Source organism: Protomyctophum bolini (assembly GCF_963924005.1).
Source record: "Protomyctophum bolini genome assembly, chromosome: 6".
NCBI classification, from domain to species: domain Eukaryota; kingdom Metazoa; phylum Chordata; class Actinopteri; order Myctophiformes; family Myctophidae; genus Protomyctophum; species Protomyctophum bolini.
Window position 1 is genome coordinate 15,820,077 of NC_137867.1, and position 22,887 is coordinate 15,842,963.

Sequence of the window (22,887 nt, forward strand, 5' to 3'; positions counted from 1 at the left end):
ACACGGCACTCCGCCTCCCTCTACCTGCCTCTCTCCGGTGTGGAGGAGCCTACCTGGCTGGTGGGCCCGTACAGAGACCCCACATATCCCCCCCCCCCTAAGTTCAACGCCTGAGCTGGGGACTTCAGCCTCATCGTCATCTTCATGAAGCCGGGACAGTGCGTCAGCGTGGGGTATCTGTCTGCCAGGCCAGTGTTCCACTTTAAACATGTAGTTCTGGGCCTGGGCCGTGGCTCAGCGGTCCAGGCACCGTGGCTGGTAATCCAGTCTGGCAGTGTGACGCAGGTTCGACTCCCGATCCCGACGGTCTTTACTGCATGTCACCCCCCACATCTCTCTCCCCATTTCCTGTCTGTCCCTCCATAAAAAAATAAAATAAAGGCAAAAGCCAAAAAAAAAAACATTTAAACGTGTAGTTCTGCAGATCGAGAAACCACCTCGAGTTCTTGTCTTTGTTGGTCGCCATCCACTTTAATGGTGCGTGATCGGTGATGAGCGTAAACTGTCCCACAAATTGTAGCGTAGGTGGTGGATCGCCCATTTAATGGCGAGGCATTCCTTCTCTACGTGGCATAGTTCATCTCGTGTTTCTGCAACTTCCTACTGACGAAGGTGACGGGATGCTCCTCACTGTTGATCACCTGTGCCAGGACCGCGCCTATGCCTGTGGACGAGGCATCGGTGTGGAGAAGGAAGGGCTTCTTAAAGTCGGGCGTTATTAACCCTTCTCACAGAGCGCTGTTTTCAGCGATCTGAAGGCGGACTCTGCTTCGGGTGTCCATTTCACATGACACAGCGCCCTCTGGCGTGTCAATTCGTATAGTGGAGCTGCAATAGTAGAATATTGATTAATAAACTTTTGGTAATACGATATGAGTCCAAGGAATGACTTCACCTGCTTTTTCGTGCGCTGTTGTGGCCAGTCCTTGATCTTGTCCAGTTTTTTGGTCTGGGGTTTTATACAGCCTCTCCCCACCGTATAGCCGAGATAGTCCGTCTCGCAGAGTGTGAGCCGGCACTTTTTTGCATTGCCGTGAGGCCTCGAGGTGCGAAGGTGTTTTCTTCCTTTTAGGGTTCCAGGGCCAGGAGCCAAATCAGGTAAGAAGGAGCTTAACTTAGGAGTAGCCCGTAGAAGGGGGGTCACTTATCGTATAGAGTTCAGAACGGGGGGGGGGGGGGGGGGGGGGGGGGGATCCCTATCCAGAGAGCGCTTTCCTTGTGTCACAGTTAGCCTTCCTTTAATTAATCGGTCTCGCCTGAGACCGTGTTGAGCCAGGATAATGCCGCCGGGAGGACGAGAGAGGCATAGTTACACAGAGTCACAATAAATGGCATTATTTAGGGAGGGAATAATGTGGAGATCTCTTACTGCCAGACGCCTACATACGTGCACACACACAGAGGGCAAGTCCGCCGGTGTCCACCACAGGTGTGAAGGATTCTGTCTGATTCAGCATGTAGACAGTTATGTAACGGGGAACCAGGAAAACCCAATATGGGTCAGGGACAGGGTATATATGTAACCAGCTGGATTTGATTCTGGGCATGGAAAACTAAATATCTACAGTATCCTTCAGCCAGAAGAGAATCCCCTGGCCATGCATTTATACATGCATTTATTGTATGTCACTATCTCCACTTGAGTCTCAACACTGTATCACAACACTGTAACACAAGGCCATGGCACGTCATGTACTATTTGGTGTATCTATCTATCTATTAATTTGGTGGTCAATTGTCAAGAAGGTAATCTGGTTTTCCATGTCTTGGGCAAATTTCTGCTCTTTGCAAGGTAGTTTATTCTGTCTCTAATACTTCTATACACTTGTTTATGCAGAGCATGGCCTATAACCTATGCATGTGAATGCATGTATTGCCTGTTATTCTGTGCGTGCAAGGAAGGTGAGTTACCTTCTGACATGTTTCAATGAACTCTTCAATGGTCACCACGCCATCTCTGTTTCGGTCCATTTTCTATGGGTAGGAAAGGAAAGGAACAATGGAAACAATGGAAAGAGTCAGGCTTCTTGTCTGACATTCTGTGTGACATTCATTAGAGCAGAGTGGAGAACAAACAGTATGAATGGGTGTGCATGTGTCTTCACGTGTGTGCAACCTGAAAGAACTTGTCGACGTGTTCGGAAGGAGCTTCATCTCGCACACAGGGGTAAGTGTACCTCCCCATCATGTCGTAGATTGACTTCATTATCGCCAGCATTTCCTGAGAAAGGAGAAGAGAGACGAGCTTATTTCAGAGCAAGTGGAGATTTAAAGATGGTGCCGTGATCTTTGTACTGTTTTATATGTGTCTATGGAGTTAACATTACTCTAATAGACCCCCAGGTGTTTTCTATGTGTCTATAGAGTTAACATTACTCTAATAGCCCAGGTGTGGTTAGAATATTGAAATATGCCTTGCCTGTGTATTTTTGGTTTCTCAAAAGGCCCAAGCCCAATCGAAATGACAGTGATATTGACATCACAATATCATCCCCTCCCCTAACAGTTGGTGGATGCAGCTTCAGTTCAGGTGGATCACCAATCATCATCACCACCCACTCGGAAAACCAGGCATACTCAATGAACTGGTGGGTGTGGCCACATAAAAACATAATTTCTCCTAGTATAATCATAGTACCTGATGATCATGTTTCAGCACTTTTTAACACTTTTTGTGCTATAACTATCATTAATTATTATTAAAACTGCAACAAAGCAAAGTATCCATAATCCATCCAAACAACATGAAAAAAATCCACATAAAATATGATTTCTTATACAGGCTAAAAGCCTATTAATATACTCCGTAGTAGGATGTTGTCGCTTGCTGATAACAAGACAGGATCTGCAAGCTAACAACGAGTCACAATTCTGCATCGTTAACTTGAAGATCAGTACTCTATCGTGCATTGGATTATAAATGATGATAAACAACATGCACCTCTTTGGTGATGCATCCATCCTTATTGATGTCATACAAGTTAAAGGCCCAGTTGAGTTTCTCGGTGACGGTGCCCCTCAGCAGCACAGACAGACCAATGACAAAGTCCTCAAAGCGGATTGAGCCATTTCTGTCCATGTCAAATGCGTTGAATAGGAAATGAGCGTAGGTTGTCGCATCTGTGCCACAGCAGTTGAGAGGAGAGTGGGACGGAGAGTGACATAGGACAAAAGACAAAGACAAAGACGAAAAATAACAGGATTGACCATAAAATAATTCAGAATGTAGAAAGTAAGAACAAGAGCGGGTGAGAGGATAGATATGAGGGAAGAGTTTGTTAAATCTCCTAACCTCCTTGGGGAAAAAACTGAGAATAGATGGACTTGAATGTCTCCTCATCAACCAAGCCACTGGGACACTCCTGCAAGATAGAGAGAGAGAGAGAGAGAGAGAGAGAGATGGTGGTGTCTGTATTGAAACATTTTAGGTGAATAAACAAACATTTAAAAGCAATCCATAAAACTCAGTCTCTGTTCTCATCCATAGACCATTTCATGGACTGACGTACATTTTTAAAGCCCCGGTAGAGAGACTGCAGCTCCTTCTTGGTGAACTTGGTCTGAGCCTGCAGCTGGTCCAGTCCCTCGGGCTGGTGACGCACCGTGGACAACTCCAAGTCCAAGTCACTACTGTCTGTGGGAGAGAGAGACAGAGAGAGAGAGACCCAGAGAGAGACAGAGAGAGAGACCCAGAGAGAGACAGAGAGAGAGAGAGAGAGAGAGAGAGAGAGAGAGAGAGATAAAGAGGTGGATGGATGGACAGAGAGAGACAGATAAATAGGGAAAGACAGAAGGAGGGAGAGATCAAGAGAAAAAAGAGGCGGGGTGGGAGTCGAGGACGAGTGCATAGATGCAGGCCAACACGGAGGAAGGGAGGGAGGAGAAGGGAGAACACATCAAAAAGGCATTGGATATACTAGGTGCAGAGTTAGAGAGAGAACAAAAACGGGACTGAATGAAGAGAGGATACTTTATTTTATAGCGGAGTTGTCACCAACTCCGGGGGGGGATCTACAACTACAATGGAGCAAATAACAACTTGACTCAAAGTTCAATCAAATCAAAGTTCAATCAAAAAGCGAATTACTGGGGTAATTTAAGTCGCAGCACCATTGGTTTCAGTTCACACATTATCACTAAGAGAAAGCACTGGGTGACTGGGAGAGAAGAGTGGGGGGAAAAAGTTCTCACAGTCTCCATACTCACCATCTTTAGACAGAGAAGGATGTGTGTTGATATAGATGGGGAAATAGACGGAGAAAGTGAAAGTGAGAGAGGAAGAAAGAGAGCGAGATTGAGAGCGAAAGAGACGGATTGAGAGAGAGAGAGAGAGAGAGAGAGAGATAGAGAGTGTGTGAGAGTAAATAGAGAAAGGTGGTAGAGCGACAGTGAGAGGAGGACAAGAAAAACAACAAAGAAAACAATCAGGTTGGTTCAGTTACTGGGATGGAACTATGATGGTCAGCAAGTGGTCTGGAGAGGAAAGGAATCACGTTATTATTCTCAGAAAGCATCCAACAGAGCAGTGAAACAGCATGTATTGTATAGGTGTCTAATGTGAACCCAAAAGTACTGTGAAGACAGGACGCCGTGTGAAGTCACAGCAGAGACCCTTCGTCTCATGTTCATTGGAAAAACTGGGCTGCGCAAACCAAACTGCAAAAACGTTCTCTGAACGTTGTTTACATTACATCAGAGTTACATGAACACCAGATTTTTGCTCCGTAGGACATACTCGTCTTGTCACATACATTACAGTACAGACCAGTTACTATGTCCATGTTACTACCAGGGAGATAAATACTGTGTGGGACTGGGCCATAACGCTATATGATTCACACATTCCAAACCACCACGAGGGCTCTCTCACTTTCTCTGCCTTTCTAACAACAGACAGATTTGGACATTCCCATGTACAGTATACAGCAGGTGCAAAGTTTACATTGTTTGTTAAAAAACTAATTTTGTTCACAGTTCACATAGTTTGTGCACACGTAGCCATTTCTTGATGATATTTCTAGATCCTTTTTTGCAATTGTTACAGTATTATTCCTTATTGGTTGTGGAAGTTTTCTGTGTGTCAAGGGCCTTCCTGTTCTCTCCTGTTTTGAATAAGGCACAATCAAAGAAAAAAAATAACACTGTACACTTCAATAAACTCCCAAACTGCAGGTCTTCTTTTTATAAACTGCCAAATCATGCCAAAAACATCATTTATCCAGAACCTGAAAAATACTAAATCAGTCTTGCTGGTACTTGCTCCTTCAACTCATTGACATTCCACCCCTCTCCGCTTACCCGCCCCACTCTGACACACACAAGCTTTACCCCTTTCCCATCTCTCTCTCTCTCTCTCTCTCTCTCTCTCTCTCTCTCTCTCTCTCACTCCATCCCAGGGGTTGTCTCACCGGTCTCTGTGATGTCAATGAGGCCCAGCAGGTGCATCAGTTTGAGGAACATGATCACTAGACAGACGATCCCCACAGTCTGGAGTCCTTCCGTCTCCCACCTTACGCTCATCCTGACTTTGAGCTCTTTCTAATCTCTCTTTCTCTGTCACTCAACTCGGTTGTGGTCCTTTTTGCTCTCCACCTCCCTCACTCCTATTACTACCGAGTACCGACCCCTACCCCTCTGTCAGCTTCAGAGTCATCATGCCTGCATTGCCTCTGTCTCAAACTGGCTTTGCAATTGTCTTTGCTAGCCCTACTTGATGCGTAAATCCCTGTCAATCACCGGCCACTTTATTTCTGTCGCGCTGCTACTCTTTCTTCTTTCTTTTGACGATGTTATTCTCTCTTCAATTCCTCCTGTCAGTCGTCATTCAAGGTATATCCCGTGACGGACAGCTGCGACCTCAATGGACTGCTGGATCGAGGTCATGAAAGTGGATCAGATTGTTGCTGTGAAAACAGCTAAAAGAAAAAAATGTAGCAAAATAACCCCCCCTCCCCAAAATACTACGAATTAAAACAAATAAGAGTCTAATGTGTGAAATATCCAATCAGATTGACACCAGGCTTATATATAATTTGTAAAGGCATAATACTACAGTTGGTCGACTTACTCATAGATAAAAAAATCTCTGGTGATGAGAGGAAGCACACCAACACTTTTGCAAGTATTACTATCGTCTGCCGCCTCCTCAAGTTTATCCCTCCCCTACGCATCTTTCTCCTCTGCTAATTAACCTAAATGAAAGACACCAAAGAAATCCTGCTTCTGTCCCAGTTCCATTTAAAACGCTCGGTAAAGAACCGGGGACTTCGGGGTGCAGAATATCAGCACTGGATGTCAATAAACTCTAAACTGTTTTTGGCCGATGGGAGTTGGGACCTGAACAGTTCACTGACGATGACTTCAGGACCCAATGAATAAAACCATATTCCCATATTCAAGTTTTATTTGTCCCTGGCTCTCTAAGAACATCCTGCAAATTAATTTTGGGTGGGCTTTACCAGGCTATACCTGATCCGTTGCTGAGAAATAGTGCTTAACCCATTTATAAGCCTGACCTCAAAATTAAAAAAAAATCTTCTAAATCCTTCAAATCCGTCAAAAATAGCAGACCTACAAGCTCGTAGCGTGCCACTCGGTGGCGCGCTATGAGCTTGTAGATCTGCTATTTTTCAATAGCTAAATGAATGGGTGCCATGCATCCCATGTTCCCAGTTAGCACTGTGATAGACTTTTTAATTGCGCTCATCTCTTCTGGGATGGTTAACACAGATTTAAGAACGTGCTGCCTGAGTGGAGTCTGGGGAACTGTCATCCAGCGAGAAACTAATACGAATACACTTAGCTGAAGATCCCCTGGGCACTGTGACACTTGATGACGTGACTCATTTCATTGTCAGTCTCTTTTCTTTTTTCTGTTCTTTTATGTGTTCTCTGCTGTCCTCTAGTGGGGAAGAGGAAAGCAACAGAAGAAAATATTTGTGAGACATGGAGAGATACATTTTCACCACCACCAGTTGACTGAAACTGAGAATTACAGCTGTAGAAGGGGAACTTAATCCCAGGCCAAAACAACAACAAAGTCCACTGTGGAAATGAATTGAGTGTTGTTGAAATGGCCTATCTCAAAGTACATGGAATCATCGAGGCTCCGATTATGAGACTGTAGTTGGTTGTGTGACTGTTGGACTCATTGTCAGGCACTGTATTTCATCAAATGTTTTATCAAACTATTCACAGTACATAGATAAAAAGAGAAGGATCCAGGCACACAAAGAAAAAAAAAAAGAGGAACGCCTTTATTAAATTAAAAAGGCAACTGCCAACATGTTTCGACCTATCAGGGCAAGAAGAATTCTTGCCCTGATGAAGTCCTTCTCTTTTTATCTATGTCTTGATCCCGTTTTTGATGCGTGTGAGTACCTTTTTATCATCTCCATTGAGCACCTGGTTAGTTCCTCTTTTTTCTCTATTCACAGTACAATTACGCAATTACATGATTATTAATAACAGATCTATGAGTTAAATTCTGTTAAATGAACAAGCAAGCAAAGAACTGAGTGAGAGAACACAAATACTGTCTACAGATAACATAAATATTCACACCAAGACACAGAAATAGAAATAGAGTAAACACCAGATATCAGAGAGACCCAAAATAGGCTTATAGAGCTCTCCAAGGCTAGGCTAGCTCCAGGATGAGGAAATATCGATATCATCCCAAAATAGGCAAGACTGGGCACTGTGGGCAGGGTTTTACACTGTTGTCATCGGAGCATGAAAGGAGAAGGCAACAATGGCAACAATCAAGTGACAGTCTGTCACTTTATATTTACACAAACGCAGATTTGAGTCAAGTTAATGGACTTTTCATTTAGCACTAGAGACATAAACTTTGTAGCCAATGAGCCAACTATTTGTATTTGATGTTAATGGATAACATCCCGAGAGCAGGAGCAAGGGTCAAGAGACGGCGCCCTGTCAAAATTAACATGCTCGTTAGTTGTTATGTTAGTATAGGCTTATCGGTTTAGAACCAGAGGCTTTTAATGTCAACATTGCTTAGAGAAACGGACGGACGGACAGACAGACAGACAGACAGACAGACAGACAGACGAGATGAGGGAGTGAAGCGAAGGAGGAAGATGATAAGATAAACAGTATAGGGGGGGGGGATTTAAAGTGTGTGTGGGAGTGGTTGTGTGTGTGTGGGGGGGGGGTACAGAGGCGATGGCCAGTGTCCTTCAGGGTCCTGGTGGAGGGTTCCAAGCACCGTATTTAGGCGGCCTCAGAGAAGGCAAGCATGTATAATTGATGTGAAGTAATGCTAAACCTGTGTGTAGGCCCTGCCTCTCTGAAATATATGACCACAGAGAAAGGAAGGGAGTGAGAGAAAACGAGAGACAGACAGACAGTGTAGAAACAGCGACGCAGAGAATTAGGGATTAAGAGTGTCACAGAGAAAAAGTGTCACAGAGAAAGTAGCCTCGGAAACCCAGACGTTTTTATTTCCATGGAGAAAAAAAAGGTCTGGGACCGAGTCCACTTCAACATGGACACGGCATAGAGTAGCGCAAACGTTGATCACTCTCTGCTGATTTCTGATCATCTGCACCTTTGTTAAATTGACGCACACACACACACACACTCTCCTCTCTCTGTTGCTCTAATTAATTAGTCTTGTGTCGCGCAGCTGCATCTAGAATCTCCCGGCGGATCCTGCCGGGAGCTGCCTATGCCATAGAAAGCATAGGTGGACCCCAGGCTACAGAGAAAGTGACAGAGTGAGAGACACGGTAAGATTTTTGCTTCCTGAGCAACTGCAGATCGAAGAGATTGAGAGAGCGATGAATAATGAAAACACATTACTGGTGTTCCGTTGAGTTTTATAGCTTGCATATGATGCCTGACCATATGAGAAGCACTAATGTACCGCCTGGAGCCTTTCAACTGTAATTGCCTTTGCACCGTGTCTACAGGGCACTCTGGCTTGGTTGGCCTTTGGCCCAAAGCCTTCATCAAAGCAAACACCATTTAAAGAGCAATATCTGATATCTGCCTCCATTTAACTACTGTACCATCATCATGAAGTACATGCAGTAGGTCCATTATGATTTGTTATGATAATAAAATAACAACTCATTGCGTAAAAATCACACCCCAGTGTGAAGTGAGTGGTGTCTTTTAACACTTGTCAAATAAAGTATTTGATCATGACGTATGATGATGTCTGCTGATGATGTATTGACCCACATGATGTCAGAGGGGGAGGAATAATAAGGAATAGACACACATACACACAGAGCTACATGTTGGAGCGGTTAGCGTCGCTCAAAAAAATATAACAAATTAATGAATGAATTAGTTAATTAATTAGAATATCAAATATCAAATGTATGTTGTGAATTGAAATAAAAAAAGACAAACAATGAATTTATGTCATCCTAAGCTCAGTCACGTCTTACATGACATATACATAAATACACAGCTGTTAGTCAGGAAAGGAGGTGGGGGCCCAGAGGGCCCTTACCTTCAAGGGTCGACATAGGCTCCAGGATGCCAAACTGCTTGAGCACTGCCATGAAAAGGATGATGACAACACCAATGGCAAATAGTTCCATGCCCTCCATGATAGCGAAATGCTCTGGGCCAAGCCCACACACAAAGGCCTGGCCCAGGGGAAAACCCGAAAGAAGGGGTAGGTTGGGCCCCTAGCTAGGCCAGTTAGACCACCTATGAAGCACTGTTCTTAAGACAGGAAAGTGGGGCTGAAGCTAATCTGCAGTGGGAGACAGCATGGGTTTTTACGTCCAGGCACAGCATGAGAACGACAAGGCCAGCCAGCTGGGTGATGGTTGGTTTAATGTCAACAATGATGATGAAATGGAAAATACGTATGGAGAACCTCCTTCTCTCCAACCATGAGGGAAAATGGAGGCTGCAGAGATCATTAATTTTAGTACATTAAAAGAGGCGGTCAGGGTCGCGTCCAAGATATTCCCGCTGCGCTCAAGAGGTACTGACAGGTGAAGTATACAGATTACAGTGCGGTAGACCCTCTCACTCCAAACAAATGATCGTCAGTCTTCATTCAAGTCATCGTGTGCACTCGCGCCAGAGACATTGCAATTACATGCAATACATATTCTATTTTAGGTGACAATGTATTTAAAAACAAGCAGGAATTCCGATGAAGCCACATTATCATTTTTGGTTCATGAAAACTGTATGACTGACTTTTCAAATGAAGGAAGAGAGAGGCTGGCGGAATATAGCTGTCATACTGCAAAATACATTATTTATGAAAATGAACCAGTATACCCAGGAGTCAGGACTTCTCATTTAGATCATATAAAACAATGGATCAATTATTGCAATTTGTTACCTTCTAAACTCGAATATGACTAGGCCTACTCTATGTTTGTGAAATTAAATAAGACCCAAATACAACCTGACGTCCATGTCTCAGGACCATCCTTTTCTACATATTGCACCTGTAAGACAATGTGTTAAAGTTTTGTTAACTTAACCCGCTGACTCCCGAATGCTTGAGTGCTATTTTTAAGCTTCAATCTAACCATTTTCACGGTTCACTCCGCCACATTTCTCGGGACCTGCCTGTCATTCCTTGGGTTTAGTCGGCTTTCCAGAGACCTCAAACAGAAGCGGAGTCTCACAACAGTCCCCTCTTTCTTTCAGTCCAATCAAATTCCTTGTACGGTGGAACAACTCTGGACACTATACTTGTGGCGTTCTTCGGCTATAGCTCAGTTGGATCTGATGCAGTCTGCGATCCAGTATTCAGCTAAGTCCAGCTCCAGATATGGAAAAGAGTGGAGGCCCTCCACAGAGACTAGTGTCATCGAGGAGGAAAATCCTGAGAAGGAGCTGTGGGGGTGGAAGTCTCTCCAGTGACTACCTCCTCCACACATATTTTCACATCCCTCCCACTCTCATACACATCTACCTCTCTCTGTACTCAGCTGTTGCCATGAATTTGTTCTGCCCTCCCTTTGTTTCCTCATCACTCCAAAACTATTCCCCATAGAAAAACAAAACCTTAAGACGCAGAGGTGACAGTAGCCAATCCAGAGACTCGCTTCTGATCTCTCCCTCTTTCCCGCTGCTCTTCTCTCCGTCTGATTTGCTTTGTGCAACCCTGGGTCCGCTACCTCCTCGCTCCACCTCCATTGTCATTCCATCACTTTGTCCGACCGCAGACTTTCTCGCAGATCCATTCATCCCACTCTCCGATTCTTTCTACCCACTGACTCTACACCGCATCCCTCTCTTCTTCTCCACTTCTCTCCCCAGACAGTAGTGCTAGGGGACTTGAGGTGAAGTCACATTACACGACTTCGACCAAGTGGTGGAAGATAGGGGGATCATAACCAAGGCTGCTCGTTGGTAAAAGTCATAAGCACGATTCACATCACATTATCACGATTACTCAATGGCTTTGGAAACATCATGCGTTTATTGGACAAAAACCTTGACTGTTAACTTTTGCTCCTTTATTGGTCATAGACCATTTTGTGATTGTACAGATGACTACACAAATTGGTCATATTTCCTTTTAACAAATCTTGCACAATATTTAATGTTGTTGTTCCTCAGACTCCTTGAAAGCAAAGTGTTTCCAAACAGCTGAATTAGTTTTACCTTTCATGTTGACCAAAGGCTGTCTTTCCATCATCTGGGCTCGAGCTGAACTAAATCTGCCACAGCCTGGTTGAGAGTGAGTTTGACTTTTTAGGGAGGGGGTGCGCTGAATTTATAACACAAGATAAAACGAGAAACGGAATGCAGCACAAAAATTATTGTTTCTCAATAAATGTTTAATAATCATTGGAACAAAAAACATTGCAATTGAATACACTGTAAATGAACAGCCGTAACACTCACACGCACGCACACGCGCGCACACACACACACACACACACACACACACACACACACACACACACACACACACACACACACACACACACACACACACACACACACACACACACACACACACAGAGAGATCAAATAGCAGGGACACCCCACCTCACCATTTACACTGCAGCTCACATTGAGTGCCTTGCGCGCGCTCTCTCTCCCTCTCTCTCTGTGTCTCTCTACTATGACTCTCTCTCTCCCTCTCTCTCTGTGTCTCTCTACCATGTCTCTCTCTCTCTCCCTCTCTATCTGTGTCTCTCTACCATGTCAATTACAATGATCCAGGAGAGAAGCTGAGCTCTAAACCTTATTCAATTCTTGAACATAATTGAGTTGACTATAGTTTCAGTATTATTATAGGATGGAAAACATAGGAAATGTGTAATTTTGTGTATGTGTGTGTGTGTGTGTGTGTGTGTGTGTGTGTGTGTGTGTGTGTGTGAGCGTGCATGCCCAAACTTGATGGGACTGCAGAGGTTAAGAAAGGAATAACTGATGACTGTGCAGTGTGCACTAGCTAATGCATCAAGTTAGAGCAGTTGAGAATGGAGACAGGTGTGTGTGTGTGTGTGTGTGTGTGTGTGTGACTGTGTGTGTGCACACATGTGCATGTGTTAATGCATTGACGAGCTTGAGATGGGAGACCACAGTGAGAGATCAATAACTCTGTGGTGAGATGGGTTTCCTTTCCCCCATCGGATAGTATCCCTTTACCAGAGAAATAAATCACAGCCTATACATTCACATTCACAAATTCACAAAAGGTTCTACATTGAATAATTACTCCATACTATGTTGTGGTGGCATTTCCTTATTTACTTCTTTGCTCGAAGAATTGTACATCGTACAATGTTGCGAGCTTGTAGATCTGCTTTTGTTTGCTATTTAGAAGTTTTTAATTACAGATAAAACCAAAACCTTTTGATTAAGATGCCCCGAGGGCAAGAAGCGACCTCGCCTGAGAAGTGACCTCCGCCTGGGTGACAGTGGACTGCTGGGCGAGCGCTGGAGCTTTGGCATGGGGGTCAGATCAACATTTAAGCAATAAGCCACGAGAGGTCTCAGGTTACCGGGTATTTTACACTGGCTGGGGGCGTAGGCAGACCCCTCAGCCAGTGTAAAATACCCGGTAAGCTGGGGCCTTGAGTGGCTTATTGCTTTTCTAAAACGGTTACAAACATATAGCAATATTAACCTAATAAAACTATTGAATTCACAAAAGTAGCTACGCTTGGCGCCACCAGAGCGAGACACATAACTTCCTTGTTGTGCTCGGCAAGTCGCTATGTGACGGGAGAATAGCGCTTGATGTTTTTACGGGGCTGCCTGGAGCCACACATTCACAGTCATATGAGCCGGGCGGTGCTTAGACGCCCGCACGGCATGTGTTTGTAAATCAATCAAGCGCTCCCCTTCCCCAGTTCAGCTACAAGGCTGCAGGATGATACAAAGTGATTGGAGGAGTGGGTTATCGGTGGGTTATCGGTTATCGGTTATTGATGAGTTCTGGCCATATATGGAAATGCATCCATTTAATTCCGTCTTGACTGGAAGTGGTCATAACTGGCCATAACAAAATAATGATGAAAAGAGGGGGATATCAAAAGCAGAGGCATTGAAAAAACGAAAATATTGAAAATATTGCATCAATATTATTCATAAAAGCTGATGCCTTTATTGCAGTGCAGAGTTCAAACACACACACACACACACACACACACACACACACACAGTAAGTGCATGACATGCATCGATCCACCTGTGTGTGTGTGTGTGTGTGTGTGTGTGTGTGTGTGTGTGTGTGTGTGTGTGTGTGTGTGTGTGTGTGTGTGTGTGTGTGTGTGTGTGCGAGCATGCTGGCGTGTGTTGAGAGTGGATTCCTCCCGGCAGACCATTAAGCAGCTAACAGATTCCTAAACGGTTGGCTTGTCTCCGTCTGCTGACACAACAGTCTGCATGGGAGAGAGAGGATCTCCCTTGACATACATCTGACATCCTCTACATCATAGATGAGCACCACACAGTCTCTCATCAGAACACACATTTAACCCTTTTTATAGAATCAACTTTCTATAAAAAGCCACTCACTCTCTCTCTCTCTCGCATGCCACATTATAGGCTCTGGCCTGACAGCGTGTCGCGTGTTCGAGTGCCGTTCATGAAGACCTTTGCTGCATGTCTCTCACCTTCTCTCTCCCTCTTTCCTGTAAGTCTTCACTTAAAACTATCAAAATAAAGGAAGAAAAAATAAATGCCACTCCTAAATATTTGCTTGTCTCTCTTCTTTCTTTTTATATACCCGCTGATCCTATAGTATAGGTATAGAAGCACCTTTGTCACACATTTAAGACACTGTGTATCTCCTCTGACTGAGCACCCAGTTGGCCTCTTGTGTTTTTTCTCTACACATTTAACCCTCCTGAATGAATAGAGGGTGGCCAGCCCCACCCGCATGCATTATACATTGCATTCCATTCTGGGAGAAAAAAGGAAAGTCAGTGTGACAGTGATGATGAGATGGCCTATAGAGAACCTGACACAGAACGGTGCCAGGAGAATAACCTGTTTCTCAAAGTCAGTAAGACTGCAGGAGGCTGAGGAGAGTGCACATGCATGACTACACTGATGGCGTTGCACTGGAACTAGTCATTGAGTTCAGTGTCCACTGAGAGGACCTCTCTTGGGACGAGTACGCTGACCAGGGGGTGAAGAAGGGAAAGCACTGCTTCTTTCACTACAGGCGACAGAAGAAGTGTGGCATGGGGCCCAAGATCCTACGGGCATTCTACAGAGAAACCATCGAGAGCATACTGACCAGATGCATCACTGCCTGATATGGGAACTGTACTGCACTCAACCACAAAGCAATGCAGAGGTTTATGCGAACATTTCTTTTTGACAGCAACATTATGTATACAATCTGTCCAGTTGTGATGCTAATATTAACATAGAGTGTCGGGGTTTACGCAATTCACCTTTAGCAAAGCCCCTCCCTCTCCCACTTAGACACTCCCACTTGGACACTTTCCAGCCAGGCTCATACAATCCAATGTAAATATCATGGATTTTACACATTAAATACTGGTTAATTTTTGGAACCAGACCTTCAAAATCTCTTCAAAATCCGTCAACAAGGACTGCCATGCCATATGCACTGGAAACATATGTGTGTGACATTTCTTTTTTAAAACAATCTTTTATCATATAGGGAAACTATTTCTGTTTCTCTACCCATGTTATGCTTAGCTGTGATTGGACCATAGCAGTTTGGGGAGGGGCTTAGCTATAGGTCAATTTGAATGTGACATACACTTTTCACAGGTGGTTATAATTTAAATAGTTATAGTTGCTTCTGTTAGTATAGTGTTTTTTTTTTTTTATCACACGATTTTGCAACCCATTTTTTTACCCAGTGTCAATTATCTAATGTAATCCTGGGCACTACACTTCCTCTGCCAACCTGTGGGGCAACAAACAAACACAGCTGTGTTTGCATCACTCACTTCGTGATAGAGGCAACAGACTAGCTGTGTAGAAGGTGAGTGAGCATTTGTGTGTGCGAGCACACACAAATGTTTCTGTCAGTGGCCACATTTCAAAGGCTGTTTGGAGTTTGTCAGGCAGAACAAGAGAGCAAGATATAAAGAGAAAAATAAATCAAAACAGAGCCTACAGAGGTAAAGAACTGCTGACCTTTCACATAAAACATCCCTCACCTCCACCTTCTTCTCTCTCACTCTCAGCTCAAAGGAGCCTCTGCTAAAAAGAAAATGCTCCACTCGTACTTATGAATGGGCTAGCATGAAAAGATCCACTTCACCCATTTTCTTCGTACAATTGGTCCTCACTAATGCTCATTGAAAGATGCCATAATTTCTGTCTACTCACACTGTGTCTCAGAGAGGGGCTGTGAACACTTCAGAAACTTAAATGTTCTGACATTTGTATTTTTTATTTTCACCTACATCATAATAATAAAATGGTCCTCGGAGCATATAGGTCTCCGTCAGGTCAGGTAGGTTATCGTGGGCCAGCAATGTTCAAAATTCACCAATCAGGATGGAATATGAAGAATCGGACAGCTCCGTCGTGATCACATGACTATAGAGATAATGTGATTGTGTACCGATATAAGCACACTGCAAGGAATGCCTATCCCAGGCGTTCTCTTCTCTTCCGGGTTTTTAAACAGCTGGTGGACTGTGGTGGAAGTGACGCTCGCGTGCGGCTGCAACTTGTCGGCCAAAAAACGAAAACGCTTTGCCGACGCTCCAAAACACACGTCCCAGTGTTTCACCCAGCATTGTTTCACTTTTCCACCACGTCATTTCAACAACGAATAGTGGAATTTATCAAATCAGTAACGCTACATCTATTTATGTACATCAGACCATAAGTTGTTCTGGTCATAAGGTGTCGAAAAACCGTAGTAAAGTACTAAATTGTATTGTGCTTGTTAGTGTGGTTGCAGTAGGCAACCAGACTATTATTGCCTTAGTGACTTTATTGTGCCGTCATGTGGCACATGTGCCGTCATCGTCATACTGTACTTAGCGAGCTGCTTGAGGGGAAAGTGCAACCACACTTGCAATTCCCCAGAATTTCACCTTAGAGTGGCTCAGGAGGTGGAGCAGCCTTCTGAGATTCGGAAGGTCCCTGGTTTAATTCCCGACCCACGCTCTTAGTGTCAAAGTGTCCTTGAGTATGACACTGAACTCCACCTGATCCATGGGCACAGTTGTACACTGTCAGGATGGGTTAAATGCAGAGCACAAATTCCACGTATATCCAAGCGTACTTGGCAAATATCCCAACAACAACTAAAGGGGAGTATTATTATTTCATTATTATTCACACATTTTTCCTCCACAATTGCGGTAAGAGGTAGTCTAATCCAGCAGAGGGCGCTAGACACCATGGCATGGAGTCTGCAAGTTGCAACACAGTAGTCTAAAAGCTTTCATTCATTCACAAGACAATCGGGGGAAAGAGAAGGAAATGAAATATGAGAGGGAGGATCAAATACTGTATTCCAGACGATTCCTAGATACAGTTGCATATAATGGCACTGTCATCATTTTCTTTGTCCTTTCGCATTGATGCAATTGATTGAAACAATATGTGGATCAACATTCAATATGGAATATGCACTGTAATTGCAGCGTTATGTCCCTGTTCCATTCAAAGCGGGACAAGAACCCACTGTCCACCGGTAGTGTAATGTAACTAAGTACATTTACTCAAGTACAGTAAGATTTTTACTTTACTTTACTGGAGTATTTCCAGTTTACAGTATTTTTACTTCTCCTCCACTACATCTCAGAGGCAAATATTATACTTTTACTCCACTACAATTATTTGACAACTTTAGTTACTTTGTAGAGTCTGATTATTATTACAAAACATATATTACCCGGATCGCTGCCATGGCCTTGTGGTCCGGGCGCCTGAACTTTTACTTAACAGCGTATTTCTATATTGTGTGAATACTTTCCCCTTCACTGCTGTCCATTGTGTGCAACTCCATCATGAATCATGAACATGAAGGTGAATAAATAACATACAGTGAGTGTGTGCTGTATCTTTCCCTACAACCAGTCCTAATGCCTCAATTATGCTTCATCGTACGACAGCGTATAATTCAGGCTGAACACATACACCTCAAGGTTTGAGCATATACAGTAAAGCCCCACTTGAATAGTTAATATTGCAGTGAGGCCCCAGGACTCTGGTCTGTAAGAAGAGTGCGTGTGGAGTCTGTGGCTGCCAGAGAGCTGATTATGTCAGTGATCCTTTTCAAATATCACAGGAATTCTCTAACAACCGGCACAGGGATGTACTGCAGATGAAAACTTAAAAAAATATATTAGAATAGACAGCAGCCCAGGCGGTGGCGTAACCTTCTGGTTACACGACTGGTAATCCAGTCGCAGTGTGCCGCGGGTTCGACTACCGAGCCCGACACGGCCTTTACTGCATGTCTTCCCCCATCTCTCTCCCGTTTCCTGTCAGCCTACTGTCTGTCCCTTCAAAAAACCAATAAAAGGCGTAAGCCGCAAAAAAAATATAAAAAAAAAGAATAGACACAGCAGACTAGTCATGTTCCTTTCATGACGACGCAGACACGTTCTGGAAGAGGTCAAAAACAACTCCTTTCCACCAACCCCTTACTTTATTCCAATAAATAAGAGTTGCTTCAACATGAGCACTATTTATTAAAAAACTAAAACTAAAAACAGCTGTGCAGGTTCAAAGACAGCCATGCAATTAAAACAGGGACCACTGACTCGAAGCTTTCTTACCTCTAATTCCTAAGTTATACTTTGCACTTGCCAAAATGTTTTGATATTTTTAGCAAGTGACACTGTCATGTGACAATATATAAATTAGGGTTATACCTGCTCTTCCCCTCAGGGCCTCACGTCACTTTTTATAGTTCTTTCTTTTTGTAATGTACTCTCTCTCTCTCTCTCTCTCTCTCTCTCTCTCTCTCTCATTGTTCTTTCTCCTTGTCTCTCCCACCGACCCATCTCTGACTACAGTATGTGGCTCACAGCCCACAGTCTCTCTTTAGGCTTCGTACAGTGAGACAGAATTGGGTTTTTGAGACAGAAGATCTGTGGGGCCTCTTCCTAAACAACGCTCCATTATGGGGGAAACCAGTGGTGGCACACAGCTGAACCCCTGTCATTTTGACAAATGGACAGATGAATAAGAGGAGATTGACTTACATCCAATCAATGCTCAACAAAAGGTCACACAGCCACACAGGCAACAAGCAAAAAGACAACAGCAAGTGAAGCCCCAAACGAAACAAATCAAGTATATGTTTGGTGGACGGGGCCTATACTTGACTCCTTGTTAAGACAGATCATGCTCAGAATAACATACATTTAACAGGGCTCAGGGAAAGAACAGGAATTCAATGTCCGGCACCGATAACAGAAACAGAAAGATGGTAAAGCTGGCTGAGTGAGAAGGGTTTACCTGGAACCAGTGTCCCGGAAATGAAGCCAAAGAAGCAGCTCAGCACCTTGCTGAGCTCCCTCGCGCAGTTCCGTCTGCAGTTACTCATCCTCGCTCTTCACCACCGTAACTAGGAAGGAGACAGGCTCCTGAACCAGACTCCACTACTCAGAACCCCTCCAAACCCGACAAAAGACAGTCCCCAACTTGAAAAACATTTAAATAAATGAATAGGTGTTTGTTTTCTTCCTACACCCAAAAAGTCTGAGAATAAACAGCTCTGAGGTGAAAGGAAGAGGAAGGCGAATATGAAGTCTTTATCCAGTCAAAGACTGAATTCTTCAGCTCCCATGCCGTTGAACGAAACAAACAAACTTAATGAGACACTTGCTAGAAGTATTGTTTGTTTAAAGTGTGTTAAACATCTAAGTTGACTCTTTGCATCCAGACTGGCTGTTCCTTCATTCCAGGGTCGACTGCCTTGTATTAACTTCAAAACAGCAGCACTTCTTTTCCTGAAACACTGTCCCACTTTTCATACAGGTGATGTTCCATGCCACCTCCCTCTATCCCTTTCTCTCTCTGTCTAGCTAAAGGTTTTGGGAGGAGGTGAAAGTGGGTCCCATCGCTTTACCTCCGTTCGCTGTCGTTTCGTATAACAAACGGACACTCCTCCTGTTTCAATCCTGGGGATTAAGACACACGGCTGGCCATTGGGACACACAATCTGTCCAGTCCCTGTCCTGACTCCTGACCCTGACTCAGCAGGTGGCCCCAAATTAATTAAAATAAACTGTATATATCACACCGTACTTCTCTCTCTCTTCACACTCTCGCGCAGTAGAAGTGTATAAAAGTCATACAGAGGCAGATCCTCCCACTCGTTCCATCCCTCCCTTCCTGTTTCCCCAGTTCATCTGTGATCATGTTACACATTTCATATTGCAGTCATTCATGTCTCTGTGCATCACAGTTCCCCCCCTCCCCCCTCCCATGGCCCCACTTTAACCCATTTTGACCTGAGATCAGAGTCTTCTACACGCTGACAGTTTTCTGAAAAAGCTATGTTTCTATGTCAGTCGTTCTTCGATTTTTCACAAATAGCAGATCTACAAGCTCATAGCACGCCACCGAGTGGCGCGCTATGAGCTTGTAGATCTGCTATTTTTTAAATAGGTAAAGCATAACAATGCTAACACCAAAAGGGGTTCCCGCCCAGGGAAGGGGGTCCCTCTATTCCCCTCTATTCCTCTGGTTTACCATTAACTTAACAATATCTTTGCCAGAGAATTCTTCAAAATAAAGGAGTTCCAGCCGATATGGAAGATTTTACTCAGAAAAGCCTTCTGTTCCCCCCCAAGAGGCATCTTCCGTTTTTACCTCACGCTGATTCATCTAAAAGTCTAGAAGCATTTATATTCCAAACGAGATGCATGCTGAAGTCAGAAATTAAGACAGAACATTGCGCTTTTGGTCAAAACCATGGAGAGCCCCCTAGATTTAGAGTTACGAGCTAATGGAGCCGTAAATAAGGAAGTGATGCGCCCAGGACGTCTATACACATCCTTAGCAAAAAAAAGAGATGGAAGTTTGTCATTACTGCCACTGTCTCACTCGTGGGTTCCATGAGGAACAGTATAGCAGCAAATTGTTTAGCAGGAGGAGCCACACACGGTATTAATTAATTCTATTTTTATTTATTTATTAATTATATTTGAATAATCTGTATTTAATGCAAATATAAACTGTTTAATTGTGTTTGCTGCATGCATTGTGCTCACGTCTATTGATGTTTTATTGATAGATTAAGTATGACTGTCTAGTGTCTGCTGGTGACATCCGTGTGGGATCCAACGTGCCAACACAGCATTCCTGTCCTCTCCTATCAGACTACATCGTCTATCGATATCAGTATCATGACAATGTCTCATTTTTCTCTCACCGATCTATCCAACTGATAGACACAGACCCTACTGTATTTACAATGATATGATATAGTACTTCTATCGTCAGTTCACACTGGAATTTGTCTTGCAACCCAGCAGCCATGAAGGCGAAACACACACATTTGACATATTGTAATACTGTACAGTCTCAACAATTGCTTTATGATCTCCCCTCCCCTCTCTTTCTCTCTCCGATTAATATCTCAAAGTAGACTACGCTTCTATTTTTAGCAACTGACCATTAGCTAGGTGAGCACAATGCTCTCCTATCTCCTTCTACACAAACCAGCTGCAAATAAACAACGCACGGATGTGTGTGTGTGTGTGTGTGTGTGTGTGTGTGTGTGTGTGTGTGTGTGTGTGTGTGTGTGTGTGTGTGTGTGTGTGTGTGCGCGTGCGTGTGTGGTACAGGACACATTAAGGCAAGGGAAATGCTGCAGGAGAGGAGAGGCCTTACTTAATCATGTGATTGTGGACTGTGATTAGAGGTTAGGGTTCATTAGGACTGGATCTAGCTCTCATATTTCAGTGGCTCTGCTACTAGGATGCCATCACACGTCAAACACATGAAACCACCAGCAGAACCATTGTCCTTACAAGTCCTCTGACAGCAACCACATGTGCCGCAACACTGCAGTTACATTATGTTATGCATACCGCACGGTGGAGCTCATTATTGCTTCGGGGCCACTATGCGGGTGGCCCTTACACCGGTGTTCCACCGTCCTACAGGTATATGCTCATATGGCTGTATCAGGGCCCCCAGGGGACACATGTGCCGTTAGGCCGTGGTTTATGTAGTGTCAGTTACAGTATATGAACCCATTGTAACGTCAATCTCCAAAATAGTGCTCACGTCCTAGTCTGGCTTGGACTCCATTTGGACATGCCTAACACGGGACTCCATATATGGACATAAAAGGAACACAGTGTGTCTTGACAATGACCTGCATTGTTCGGAAACTGTTTTTTTTGTGTCATCAGTGCATGTTGTCCACCAACCGACCGTGACATCAAAGTGCATGTTACATTTGGGACATCCGCAGTCCACCCCCCCACCGACCAACACACCCTAGGGATGTGACACCATGTCACGAGCACATCACTTCAGTGCATAGAATTGTCCGCCGGCTGGCTGCCCACTTTACTTAGGCAATCTTAATAGAGCACCAAAGTCTGCCGTCAATATCGTTAGAGTGCGTTAATTCAACAGGTTAATTGTTTTATTTGTATTATAATCCCCATAGGATAGGGGGATCTTAGTCTTAATAAAAAACATTTGATAACAAAAAAAGGATCTTAGATCGCCTCATATAAGAACTGTGTTTCATTTGTATTATAATCTCCATAGGGGGATCTTAGATCGCCTCATATAAGAACTGTGTTTCATTTGTATTATAATCTCCATAGGGGGATCTTAGATCGCCTCATATAAGAACTGTGTTTGAAAAATAAACAAATCATCCCGGCGCGTTCACTCATATGCATATGAAGAATCAACTGACTGTGAGAAAACGCTGATGTTACTGCTGTCGTAAACGATACAGAGACACCTTCCCGACAATATCGCAAAGACAGTTTGTTTATTTCTGGACCACAATTCTTATATGAGACGATTTTAAGATGACCCCATGTGATTCTCCATAGAGAAATTATACTTCTGCAAACAAGCTGGGGATGAGCGAGTGACCTCAGGTGCTCTATAATAATGTAAATAATGTTTGGATCATTGTATTTATTTTTTGCTGATGAAAGGTAAAGGCGAACAACTTGGTTTATTGATATTATCATTATTATTTCAGTGCTGCTTTGAAAAGACATGGGTTACATGAGGACAGCTGATAGCGATAACTGATTGTGCAGCTTTATGTCCTCCTCGTGCGGTCTGGACATCATGAAGCTATCTGATATATAATCTGTTCATATTTTCTTTGTAGGAGACAGAACGTTTGTTCAACTTCAATCCTATATGGATCTCAAATACGATCTTATAGGACTTCACATTGTTGACTTATGGTTGACTCTATGGTGTGTGTGTGTGTGTGTGTGTGTGTGTGTGTGTGTGTGTGTGTGT

General features: G+C 43.7%; 1 protein-coding gene across 3 annotated transcripts in view; it reads right to left on the minus strand.

The window, feature by feature from the left end:
• kcnip3b (Kv channel interacting protein 3b, calsenilin) overlaps window positions 1-22,887 on the minus strand; it is a 38,093-nt gene that overhangs the window by 2,682 nt on the left and 12,524 nt on the right. The window contains exons 1-6 of one of the 3 annotated variants that reach the window (XM_080766874.1): window positions 9,488-9,591; window positions 3,510-3,634; window positions 3,293-3,362; window positions 2,942-3,120; window positions 2,117-2,221; window positions 1,912-1,974 (exon numbers count right to left, since the gene is read on the minus strand). In XM_080766874.1, coding sequence (XP_080623000.1) covers window positions 1,912-1,974; window positions 2,117-2,221; window positions 2,942-3,120; window positions 3,293-3,362; window positions 3,510-3,634; window positions 9,488-9,587 — 642 coding nt within the window. In that variant the 5' untranslated portion in view covers window positions 9,588-9,591. Of the gene's footprint in view, window positions 1-168; window positions 829-1,911; window positions 1,975-2,116; window positions 2,222-2,941; window positions 3,121-3,292; window positions 3,363-3,509; window positions 3,635-9,487; window positions 9,592-22,887 lie in introns of those variants that run through there. The other 2 variants (XM_080766873.1, XM_080766875.1) reach the window with 2 other exon arrangements.